This window comes from Tachyglossus aculeatus, chromosome 21 (genome assembly GCF_015852505.1).
Source record: "Tachyglossus aculeatus isolate mTacAcu1 chromosome 21, mTacAcu1.pri, whole genome shotgun sequence".
NCBI lineage: Eukaryota > Metazoa > Chordata > Mammalia > Monotremata > Tachyglossidae > Tachyglossus > Tachyglossus aculeatus.
Genome location: NC_052086.1, coordinates 34,478,845 through 34,491,365, shown reverse-complemented (window position 1 = coordinate 34,491,365; position 12,521 = coordinate 34,478,845). Strand labels below are relative to the sequence as shown.

The 12,521-nt window shown below is 51.3% G+C and overlaps 1 protein-coding gene across 1 annotated transcript in view; it reads left to right on the top strand.

Annotated features, from left to right (window-relative positions):
• FBRSL1 (fibrosin like 1) overlaps window positions 1-12,521 on the top strand; it is an 809,814-nt gene that overhangs the window by 775,840 nt on the left and 21,453 nt on the right. Inside the window, 5 exon segments of the mRNA XM_038762874.1 lie at window positions 1,410-1,645; window positions 4,406-4,456; window positions 6,377-6,472; window positions 10,820-10,894; window positions 11,439-11,468. Coding sequence (XP_038618802.1) covers window positions 1,410-1,645; window positions 4,406-4,456; window positions 6,377-6,472; window positions 10,820-10,894; window positions 11,439-11,468 — 488 coding nt within the window.

Sequence of the window (12,521 nt, the reverse complement as noted above, 5' to 3'; positions counted from 1 at the left end):
AGTCTCTCCATCCTTTTCCCCACCATTGGCCGTTCCTCCTCCAACTGCACACCTCCCTTTGGGGGTTGGCTAGGCTAGCACTGGGGGGAATTGAATAATTCATTCCCCAATCAATCGATCAGTGGTATATAGTGAACACTTAGTGTGCACAGAGCACTGAACTAGACATTTGGAATATGTTTGGAAGGGGAATTCTTTGTAAAAAAAATCCTAAAAATGCTAAGTCCGTTCTCTGGAGCCTCTGTGGCCAGAATTGCCTCCAGTTTCATGATGTCCGGACTGAACTAGCCCAAGACTCTGCCATCTTCTCCCTGCCTCCCACCCTTGTGTCCTCAATGGAAGGCCTCGAGCCAAGAAGGCAGCCCCATTTTCTCTTCCCCGGAAGGAGAAGATAAGAGCAAGCATATGGGGAAAGGTCCTGATCTGGGCCTTCCCATGCTGGACCTTGGCCCCTGATATACCAGTGCTGGATGGGATGGGCAGACGCCAGCTGACTCTGTCAACAGGGCACCTAGAAAGGTGCCCAGGCCAGGGTTCTGGCTCTTGGCCCTCACTGTCCTACCACGGGGGGTTGCCAGCATGGCAGGAGCGAGGCCTGCCACAGGAACCTTGCTCAGACAGGGAGAGTTAGTACAGCACTCAGCTGTGGGTTGGCCTTGGTGCTAGCCATCTCTTTCTCTTGAGACAACGGGCACCAGCACAAAGTCAATCGAATCAGTGGTATTTATTGATCACTTCCTATGTTCAGAGCACTTTGTAAGCACTTGGGAGATTCCAATGCAACAAAATTAGCAGACATGTTCCCTGCCCATAGCAAGCTTACAGTCTAGAGACAAGCTTGCAGTCACCCTGGCTGCGCCACTGGCTCCGGATGGGATACCCATTGTCCACTTCTTGGGAGAGCGAGGGGATGGACATCTCCCCAAAGGGGAGCCCAGGGAGGTGCTCCGGTCTGCTCCGGCACCCGCTGGCCCATGGTGGGCTGGGAGTGGGGGAGAGGGAGGTGCCAGCTGGCAGGGACTCCCCTACACAAAGTGAGAAGGGGGAGAGAGAGAGCGGAGGTGGGTAGGGGGTGGTGGACGGGGGGCTCTGGTGAATGCTTTGTGAAGCCCCAAGTTGTTTTCTGCTGGGATGACTCATGGTGTTCTCTCTTGTCTTTAGATACCAGCCTGTTGATATCATTCAACCAACCAATCATGTATTGCCAGCCTCATTCGGGGATTCTGATTGGTACTTTGTCACAGGCATCTCTCTTACCTCCACCAATGAGTCCTCACGTAGAAAACCACCACAGCATGACCTGCAGAAACAGGGAATGCCAGGTGAATATCTGACTCTTCTTACTTTCGTGTCTGTGGAACTCACAGGCCGACGTGCCTCTGTGTCTTTTTTCTCTTTTTCTCTTATAGATCACGAGCTGCTCAGGCAAGAGCTGAACAACCGGTTTTTGGTCCAGAACTCGGACCGGGCCGGTGCCTCTCTGGGCCCGGTGCCGCTGCTGAGGGCGGAGTTTCACCAGCACCAACACACCCACCAGCACCAACACACCCACCAGCACACATTCACTCCTTTCCCAACGGGCCTGCCCCCGACGCCGCTTATGCCGCCCTCCGCACCCCCCATGGTGCGTACCCCGGCCCAAAACGTGAGGATGAGTAGAGTGTTTCTGGTCCCGCCCCGGTGCCCCCCCGGGAATAGAACAGCAGGCACTGAGAAGGCAGCCTCTCCCCTCCCCCCTTTCCACCCACCCCAACATACACATATACACATCCTATCCCTCCACCTCACTCCACAGAGCCCACAAAAGGCCAAATTCATATGATTGTCATGGCTACAATGAAGAATAAGAATAACTGCGGCATTGGTTAAGCACTTCTCTGTGCCAAGCACTGCACCAAGTGCTGAGGTGGATACAAAAACCATCAGATCGGACAAGGTTCCCATCCCACATGGGGCTGCCAGTGTTGTAGTAATAATAGATCACCATCACAATGTCATTTATTATTGTAATTATTTTTCTTAAGAGTCATAGCTCAGACATGTGCTGGTTGTGCCAATGTCAGTAGCAGAGTCTTCCCTTTCCAGGAACACAGAAACCTGTTGGCTGGGGAGGGTGGCTTAGCCTAGGCCTTGCCGGGGCCCAGAGCCAGCCCCAGCCCCCAGACACACGCACACCCACATAAACCACACACATGCACACACACACACACATCCGCGCACGCAAGTAACCGAGGCACCGCTGTCAGGAGTTTTTTCCTGGTTTTTTGTTTAGTTTTGTTTCTTTCAAACACGCAACTGCAAGTCCAGACCCGGCCGGGAAGCCAGTCAGCCTGCCCCTGCCGCCGTCCCCCTCCTTCACACCCCCCAGAACTTGTTCACCGCACCCTTGCCTGCAGCCGCTCTGTCCGGATCACCCGTGTCTCGCTAATGTCTTTTGTGCCCAGGGTTGGCGGTGGTGCGGTGGTGTGGGGGAGGGCTGTTTGGTTTCCCACACTCTTCTGCCTTTCTTTATTTTTCTTTTCCTCGAGCGGCGGGAGGAGCCCGGCTTCTCCTGTGGGGCTGGTGGCCGACTCCGGCTGCTGCGATGGGTGCTGCTAGGGTGGGCAGGGCAGGTACTAGCCAGGATGCTAGTGGCCCATTTTAGCAGGGCAAGTGCTAGGAAGAATGCTAGTGGTCTTTTGGAGCAGGGCAAGGACTCACCAGGATGCCAGCGGCCCATTGGAGCAGAATACTAGCAACCTGTTGGCATATTCCCAGCAGCAGTTTCATTCTGAATGGTTGAGTGCTGCACCTTGGGCACACTGTCTCTCCACGGTCCCAGCCCTGGCGCAGTGGTTTGGCCTCTCCAGCTCCGTGCTCAGGGAGGGGCATCTCCTGTCCTTTAAGGCCAGCACAGCGCAGGGGACCTCAGGAGTATGTCCGGGGGACACAGAGCAAACAGATTAGTGGGAAGGGGCCTTGTCATGCTTGATTTCCCCACTGCTTGTGGCCCCGTGGCCCTGAACTGCCATGGTTGGCTGAAGGAGCAGCGTGGCTCAGTGGAAAGAGCACGGGCTTTGGAGTCAGAGGTCATGGGTTCTAATACTGGCTCCGCCAATTGTTAACTGTGTGACTTTGGGCAAGTCACTTAACTTCTCTTTGCCTCAGTTGCCTCATCTGTAAAATGGGGATTAAGACTGAGCCCCCCATGGGACAACCTGATCACGTTTTAACCTCCTCAGTGCTTAGAACAGTGCTTTGCACATAGTAAGCACTTAATAAATGCCATTAAAAAAAAAAGAGACAGCCCAGGGGGCACGGCTGATGTCCCCCACCCCCTACCCCAGGGGTTCGCTCACCACACTGTGGCTAGTGATCAAGGCTTTGTGAGGCCCTACCTTTTCTGAGACTCTAGATGCAAGAGCTTAGTTTTCCTTGGGAACTGGCCTCTTCTCTAAGAATACCAGTATCTGAGAATGCTGACAACCCTATCCCCATCCGCCTCCACCCCATATTTAAAAAGAAAACAGCTTGCTAGGTTTTTGTGGTTGTTTAAAAACTACCCCCCCTGCTCCCCCTGGCACTAAATTGGGTTTATTAATCCTAATGGCAGAGGAAAAAAGTGTTGGAACCTCCAGCTGTATACGTTAGTAATTTAGGGTATTTAGACTGGAGACGCATGCCTCCAGTAATAACTGTAATTAATGAAATTATGAATCTACTGTCTCGCACGTACGACAGCCGAGAGCAGCAGCTGTCTTGCCAAATGGGCGGCTTCTAAAGGGGGCCTCCCCTTGCTACCCCCAAATTACCGAGTAATTGTGGAAAGACGAAATTTGAGGACTTGGCTTTTCTTTCCCATCCCCCCAGCAGAGAGGTTCAGAACCAAGCACTGGGGAGAAGTGGAGTCAGTGGGGGCTAGTGGTGCAGGGGAACTATTCCCAACCAGTCGGGAATGTCTGGTCCCAGGCGTCGTCTAGATCTCTCTTTGGGGACAGGGGCGGGCGATGAGAGTACTGGGCCTGGGAGGAGGGGGCCAGAGGGGAGGGAAGGCTTGAGGCAGGGCAGCTGGGAGCAAACCTGAGCAGTGCCAACCGCCAGCCGTGTACCGGCACTGCCCTTACCTGAAACTCTTCCTTTTCAGTAGGACAAATCTGCTCTGTGAATAGCTTCCCTTTTATGGGTCATGCGGGCATGGGGAGGGGTGTCTGCCCCGGCTTCCTGAGAGCCAGGATTGTCTGTTCGACACAAATGTAGTAATATACCACACATCTGGTCCTAGGGGGCAGGGCAGGCCTTGGGTGGGGCGGGCAGGCGCCGTGGACCGGGCCAGGATCTGGCACGGAGAGTTTGAGATGGTGACAGACAAGACACCCGTGTGCTGGGGACTGTAGACTCACCCACTTTGTTTCTCTCTTCCTTGCAGTTCGACAAGTATGCGCCCAAACTAGACAGTCCTTACTTCCGACATTCCAACGTGAGTTGCTCTCTCATCTCCGCCCCAGGGCGGCTCCCGGGGTCCGCGCCATTCTGCATGGGGGCTTGCCATCTGCATGGTATCTGGGGATTTCCTCTGCCGGGTTGTGGGTGGCTTTCCAGTCCATCCTCCTCTTTGCCGGGCTGTGTGTGTCCTGTGTGGTGTGTGGTCTGTGGGTCTTCTGCGCTTTCTCTGCCTTTGCTCGCAGTGCCTGGATGAGGGTGGGCTGATGTTGGTGAAGCAATCAATCAGTAGTGTTCACCAAACACTTACTCTGGGCAGAGCATCGCACTATGCGCCTGGGAGGGTACACTAGTCAAAGTAGACATGGTCTCTGCCCTCAAGGAGCTCTTGATCTAGGGTGTAGAACAGACCCAAAAAGAAATTACTGTTAGGGGGAAGCGGGGTCGAGTTTCTGAGCTTTGCACTTGGGAACCCTTGGTTCAGATTCTTCCAGAACCCCAAGAGGAAGTGAGGTAGGTGATTTCCTGGTAGAATTCCTGGAGCTGTTTTCGTAGACTACAGAGGCCCAGGAAAACCTGTCCAAGAAGGTGCAGAGGAGACAGGCGTAACAGCCCTTTCCCTCCCTGAGGGCTGGGCTTTCCTTCATCAGCGCACTAGGACTCCCCTAAAGGTTACTGGGAGAGAGATGACACGTTGGGCTTTAAGACTCATAAAAGAAAACAGATTTTGGAGGCAGGGGCCCAGCAGAAAGGAGAGCATTTTGGGCCCACAAAGTCCAGGGTGTCTCTGAGGTTGTGGCCATGCCCTGGAGTGGCAGGCTGGGGAGTAGAGGGAGTGTGTTCACAAAGGATGGCCTTAGGCAGAGTGCAAAAGTCTACTGAGAGCCCTGGAGAGCGATTTCATCTGCTCTCCTAACTGATCAACAGACTCTGTGTGAATCTTTTAACTCCAACTTAACCAGAGCCAGGTTATGAAGAAAAGGAGTCTCCAATGCTGTGTCACTCTCTGTGTTTGTAGACCTAAACACCAATGGTTTCCTTTTGTCCAGCTTCAGGAAGCTTCACTCTAGTTAACTTTCTGCTCAGTAAGCCTTTGATAGTATCTTCTTGGCTTCGGTGTCAGGGGAGGCTTTTGGACTCACAGCTGGGGCTGGGTTCAGAGTGGTTTGGGAGTCAAGGGTGTTAGTGATTCGCTGCTGCGAAACCACATGGAAGGTGACGGTCAGAGAGACTCCTTGAGCGATGGCGTGTGAGGGCAGAGATGGAAGAAATGCAGTGGGCCCCCCTGCTTCCTAAAAATAGTAATCATGATGAAGATAACATTGACCGGGGTATTTAAGAACTTACTATTACCAAGCACTGTACTAAGTGCAGTGACAGTAATATCTGACACAGTCCATGCCCCACCTGGGGCTTACAGTCCAAAGGCGAGGGAGAACAGAGACTGAATCCATTTTACAGAGGAGGAAACGAAGGCCCAGGGGTATTAAATGACTCACCCAGCAGGCAAAAGGTGGAACCAGGATTAGAACCCAGATCTCCTGCCTCCCAGACCTGGACTCTTTCCACTAGATAACACTGTTTTTAACCCTGACCATCTCCTCTACTTTTCCAAGTGACACCAGGCCTTAGGTGACCCAGTGCTCCTCTCCGACCCCAAAAGGGATCCCACCCTTCCCACCCCATCCAGGAAGGTGCTTAAAGGGAGGGGGCCAGGAGGTGGCTGCCATGCAGCCTGGACATTTTTCTCCCCTCCCCCAAACGGATCTTGAATCCCAGGGCTGGGATGGGGGCTGGGATGGGGTGGGGGAGGGAAGGGGCAACCTGTTTGTCTCTGTTTCTCCCCATTGGTTTGATAAGGGTTTCTGCCACGCTTACCCGCTCTTTCACTGCTATTCCTTCTGCTCCCTGGGGCGCCGGCTGCCACCTAAACAGATCTTTTCTTCTTCTTTTGCAGTTCTTTCCATCCTATCCTCCTGCCATGCCTGGGATGCCCCCCATGCTTCCACATTCAGGTCCCTTTGGGTCCCTTCAGGGAGCTTTTCAGCCGAAGGTACAAGCTCCTTATCGTTGAATGATAGCCGCCACCCCCATGACAGGGAACGGTGGGCTTTGAGGGGGTCTGGAAAACATCATGTGGATGTTTCTGGGTGCCCTTGGCCCTGCCGAGTTAGGCGGGGGTGCTTGAGGAGTGCTGGCCTGAAAACCCATTTGAGTTCTAGCTTGTGGGGTCTGCTTGGCTGGGATCGAAGGTGTAGCTTCTGGGCTCTCTCCAGTCTACCATTCCCAAAGGTCAGTAGTGCCTCAGGAGCGGGATTAAGTTTTCATGCCTGTAATGGCCAGACCCTTCAGGATTTCCACCTGAAACCTGAGTGGAAGTGCAGTGGGCTGAGAGCTCCTTTGCAGTTCAGGAAAGCATGAAGAAATGTGCAGTTTGAGGCCCCCTTGAATTATAGGCATGAATAAAGGCTCGTTGTGGAACTCTAGGCGTTCTCCTCTGCGGGCCTAATTGGATCGACTTCAGGGGCTGACTTGGGCCATTCCTCTGGGGCAGATGTGCTGTTCCCTCAAAAGATGGAAAAAGTGGCAGGGATCCTGCTAGTTGCTCAAATTGGATAAACTGCATAGCGGCAAACTGGCCTCACCTTTATTGTTGGTGGGTGGGTGGAGGGGAGCGGTGTTCTGAAGAACGGGGGAATTGCCCAGGAGCTCAGCCCTGCCTGATTCTCCTGTGACATAGCCTCAGGCTCAAATTTCAGCAAGAAAAATGGGAGTTAGACATTAGTGGAAATTTCCTATCAAGATCGTGGCTTGCACCAAGGACGGTCCTGGGCTGGCAGGGGGGGTCCAGTCGCTATTTGAACAGACCTGGGGAAGATGACTACCCGTCCGCTAGTAAGCAATCACCAGCCCAGGGTAGGGACTTGGCAATTCACTCTTTCCATCCCCTCGTCCCCAGGCAGCGCTGCTCCCAAATGAGCCAGCTGGGGTTGTTGGCTTCCTTGGCTCTCTGAAAATCACCCTGGGGGAACATTTTCCCCTCAGTTGAAGTAGCGATGGGTGAGCCTTCCCAGCCGGAAGCTGTTTATACTGGATACCCCCTAACGCCCTGGGAGAAAAAGAGCAGACAGGAAACAAAGTGTTTCACTCTAGATCTCGGTGTTGGGATTTCACAGTCCTTTGGAAAAACTCGGGGAGACAATGTTCAGTTATCCAGATGGAGGCCCGGGGATGGACCCGGGGTTTGTTTCATACATTCAGAATGCAGCCAGCAAAACGTTTAGCAGACGCCCTTCGCATTGTAGCCCGGCGCAGCCTCCCTGTAACGAGATGCCTGAAGCCGAGGCCAAGGCTGCTCCTGTTTCCGTCTTCATTCCAGAACCTTTATATCATCTCATCAGAAAACCTGATTAGCCCTGTCGAGGGGCCGTTGTGTTACAGGAGAAGAGATTGAGTCCAGGCCCCAAGTTCTGTATAATTAGCTTTCGATTGATTTTTCAAAGCCAGAGAGAGAGAATTGAGAAGCTATTGTCATTTCCTACCAATCAGCCCCACATCCCCTGAAGTGTGCCCTGAAAAGAGTGTCACTAACTGACATTAAGAGTGCTTGCCGTCCCAAAGGATTTCAGGGAAAATCCACGCAGGCCTCTGGCTTCCGACCTCTGCCCCTCTTCTGGAGGGAGACAGGGATTGGCAGGCAGGATGCTCCTCCACTGAGGCTGTGTGGAATAAGGTATCGGTAACTGACGTCTTCTAAACCTGACTCTGACCTGGACTCCCCCTCTGACCCCTTCTCCAAGTCTCAGTTTCCCCTCCTGTAGAACGGGGATATTCCTGCTGGCCCTTGGAAGGGGAGGATAGGGCTAAAGGACTTCAGCTTCCGGAGTCGAAACTACCGCAAACGGGACCCGATGCTTCTCTTCTCCCCTAATGAATGTGGAAACAGAAGCCTTGGGGAGAAATGGTACAAGTCTTCATTTAAGAGGAGCCCAACATATTCTAATCACTCCACCAAGTTGCTCTGCCCCACATCTGCCATCTCATTCTCACATCTCCCAGCATTTCTGTAAGGCCTAGAGGTCAGAAGCAATTTTCTACATTTTACAGAGGAGGCAGCAGAAGTCCAGAAAGGTTTGTGGTCCGGCCAATTTGTCCCAGTCAGTCGATGCTGAGGCTAGGCTGGAACTCGGGCCCCAAGTTCCAGGCCAGGGGCCTTTCCACCAGAATGTACACCTCCTTTTATCTTCCATGAGCAAATCTCTTGGGCCGTTTTCGCCTCTGCGGAGGTAAAAAGCTGCTCCTTGGGGCCTATTTCCATTCCCCTTGCCTCCCCATTTCCAAAGCCCTTGACTGGGTCTCGTCTGGCTCCAAGAGGCTTTAGAGTAATGTAGTCTCGCTCCCACACACAATTTGTAACTCACTGGTTTTTTTTAGAGCAGATTGACCAGAAAGCATTCACCCCATCCAAATGAAATTTTAAAAATACTTTTCTTCAGTATTGCAAAGTCTGGCAGTTTGAAATCCACCTCAGTGATCTGAGTTAAATAACGGACAAACTGTGCACCAAGGGAATGCGGCCTCAGCTCTCAGAACTCAGTTTGAGCAGGCAACGGGTGGGGTGACGAAGGCAGTGGAAGTCTGGTCCCCCAAACCAAGTGCTCGCCTGGAGTCTCTCTCCGGGGAGAGTGTAATGTGCTGACCAAAACCCCAAAAGAGGAACAGCAAAGGTCATGACTCCTGGAGCCTTGAATGGACACAAAAGGGGAAGAAGGGATAGAGAATTAGAAAAGCTATAAAATGTTTTCTTTAAAAAGTCTGGTCTTCATCTATCTGTGTTCCTTTTCGTTTGTGGTAATATGTGTACCAGGCACTGTCCTGAGTGCTGGAGTTAACACAAGCTAAGTAGGTTGCATATAGTCCGTATCCCACATGGGGTTCACAGTCTTAATGCCCATTTTACAGATGTGGTAGCTGAAGCACAGAGAGGTAATGTGATTTGCCCAGGGTCTCGCAGTAGACCAATGGCAGAGTCAGGATTAGAATTCAGATCCTTCTGACTCCCAGGCTCTTGCTCTATCCACTAGGCCATGCTGCTTCTCGAGAAGTTCTTGAAGAATCCCATTCATTTGAAAGTCAATGCTTAGAGCTCACATGCTAGAAGTTTCTGAAGCCATTAGCCCTGGTCTGGACCTCGAAAAGAGTCACCCAAGGATCAATCAGCTGGGGTTAATTGTGCAACAAGGGATGACAATTCCAGTAGTCCCATATGGTCCAAGATCTAAGGAAGCCTTTACTCTTTAATTTGGGAAACTGAGACTTGACTTTCGTCTTCTTGTAGAAAGAGAAAGAAAACTGTCTGTCTAAAATTGGATCAGTTTCTCATTTTTCTCCTCTCTCCTTTTTCTGTTCTATTACTTTTTCCCCTTCTTCTCACTCTCCCCAGAGCTCTTGGAAATGGCCTTCCATTAACATGGCAGGGCCCAAGTGTCTCCTCAATGTTCACAGCTTTCCAGGGTGGCGAGAATTCTAGCACAGAAATAAGTCACAGGATTTTACTATTTGTTACAGGAAGATGTTTTCAGAGAAAATTTTGAGGAGTAATGGCCCCACAGCCACTTTCCAACTTTGAAGACTTTGCCACCATTCTAGTAGAGGTTCACTTCCACCTCGTGTCTCGCAGCCGGAGGATAAGTGGGCCTTGCATTCTACCAAGTGATCCATTTGTGGGTGTCTTGAAATTCCAGAGGAAATACTTGGAAATGCGATTGTTGACTTGGATGACAGGCACTAGGAAATGGCTTTTTAGCTGTGGATATGGTGTTAGAAGATATGGAGTATTAGGAGTTCATGATCTAACATTGGTCTCCGATTTCCCATATCAAAGTCCCACTCTCTGATAGCCCCAGAGAGTGGTTGAGCCAACTGGCAGGTTAAACCTGGACTCAGAAGGGGCTGCCTTGGCTGAAACAACAAACGGAGTCATGTGACGAACTTTTTGCAGGTGTTTTGATCCAGTGTTTTGATCCATCAGAATGAGCCAGGCAGCAGAGGAAAGAGCATTGTTAAAAGTTAGCACAGAAGTCTATGGCATTTACTGAGTGCTCCTTCTGGGCAGCACACTATAGCATTTGCTTAGGAGACTCGGGTAGAGTAGTAGAGACACCTCATGGTTTAGTTCTTCTGGGCTACCGTCCTCTCTTTGCCATGGCTTTTCCAGAGCATCCCGTGCCCCTCGCTTCAGTGCCCGCCTTGCACAAAGGGTCTGCGCACCGTTGCTCAGCTCTGGCGAGTCATGCTTTCAGAGCCCCCGGCAAGGGCCCCGGGAAGCTATCTGGGTTGGGGGTGGGGGTGGGGGGCGATTACACTGCTGCAGCTTCATGCCTCCCCCTCTGTCTTTCAGACTTCAAACCCAATTGACGTAGCTGGCCGGCCAGGCGCAGTCCACCATACGCTCTTGCAGAAGACTCCTCCAGGGGTAAGTGGCCGAGGATTTTAGTTTTCTCTTTGGGAACCAGTGTGATCATATCCGGGAACAAAACTTAGCCCTGCGGGAGGGCTTGGGGCTAGCCTGGATATGTAGTCTGATATGACGGATTTTTCATTTTGTCGAGCTGCCTCTTTTTTTTTCCCCCGTAAAAAGTCAACTCTAAGGAGAATGGGAAATTCGTCTCTTGGCCCTTTCCCAGAGGCCAGTGAGGCGGACCGGTGCTTTGGCGCTCTTCCCCATGAAAGCGATCTCGCTTCGGAAAAGCCCTCAGAGCTGACACAGTTCTGGCGTGCAGCCACTTTACTTTGTATAAAATCCCTTGGAGTCAGATACAAGAAATGATGGCGTAGTTGTAATCCTGCCGCCTCTCGCGCTTAATCCTTTTGGGTTTCCTGGCCCAGAGGATTTTGCAAGAGCCGTCATTTCCTGCCTTTCCCTCCTCATTAGTCCCTGAGCTGAAGTTACTTAACCTCCCCTCAGTTTTTAGGAGGGAGACTGATGATTTTCTTTTGCTTCCTCTTTTCCACCGCAGGTGTCAGATCCTTACCGGACACCAGTTAGAGTAAGTATGGGTGACCCCAAATTGGGATGGGAGAACTTTTGTCCCTTTAAGTCGGTTGTATGAATCTCCTAGCGCATCCTTTTGTAACTGAACTGTGAAGGGGGCACTTGGATGGGACAATTTTAGATGTGCTGCAGCTGGTAAATACTCAGCTCTCCGTAGCACATCATTTCCTGTAGCCTCTGCTTCACAGCTCCCAGAGCCAAGGGTCATTCAGTATTTTCATTGCTTTGTCAAGATGGAGAGTCCTAGAGAGCGAGCAGGGCTTATCTCGGCCTGTACTTGAAAATGATTAAAGTCTCTGTCATTTTTTACTCATTAATTTGTACCCTTGTGAAGAGAGAGAACTGAAGGTAGACTTTATGGTCTTCTCTGGAAGGCTGGTGTCACATAAGGGACCCTGAGTCAGGGCCTTGAGAATGTCTGTCAAGTTGCTCACCACAGAGGTCCCTTGCTTGTTTTTCATTTGGGGCAAAGCTGTTTGGCCAAGGAGCCCAGTCTTTGATATGCTTGGCTGGAAGAAGATTACAGGGTGAAGCAAAGTAAGAGCCAGGATGGAAAACAAAATAGAAATCAGAGGTGCCATTCATTCATTCAGTCATGTTTATTGAGTGCTTACTGTATGCAGAGCACTCTACTAAGCACTTGGGAGAGTACAGCAGTAAACAGTCACATTCCCTGCCCAAAACAAGCTTACAGTCTAGAAAAAACCTAGAAAAAAAGCTGGTATTTTATCACAAAGACAGTCCACCAAGCCCAAACAAAGTCCTTCCCCCCTCCAACTTGCTAGCAAGCAAAAAGACTACCAGGTATGTGTTTGATCAGTCAATCCGTCAATGGTATTTATTGAGTGCTTACCATGTGCAGACCACTCTACTAAGCAGTCAGTAGAGTACAGTCAACAGAGTTAGCAGACACATTCCTTGCCCAGAACAAGCTCACAGTCTAGATGATTGTTTTGCCCTGGGGAGTCTTCCATGTACAGAAGCTCGTCTCTGCCCATTTCCTAGGGCAATCTGGGAGAGGATATAAATTCAAATAATAGACGAAGGG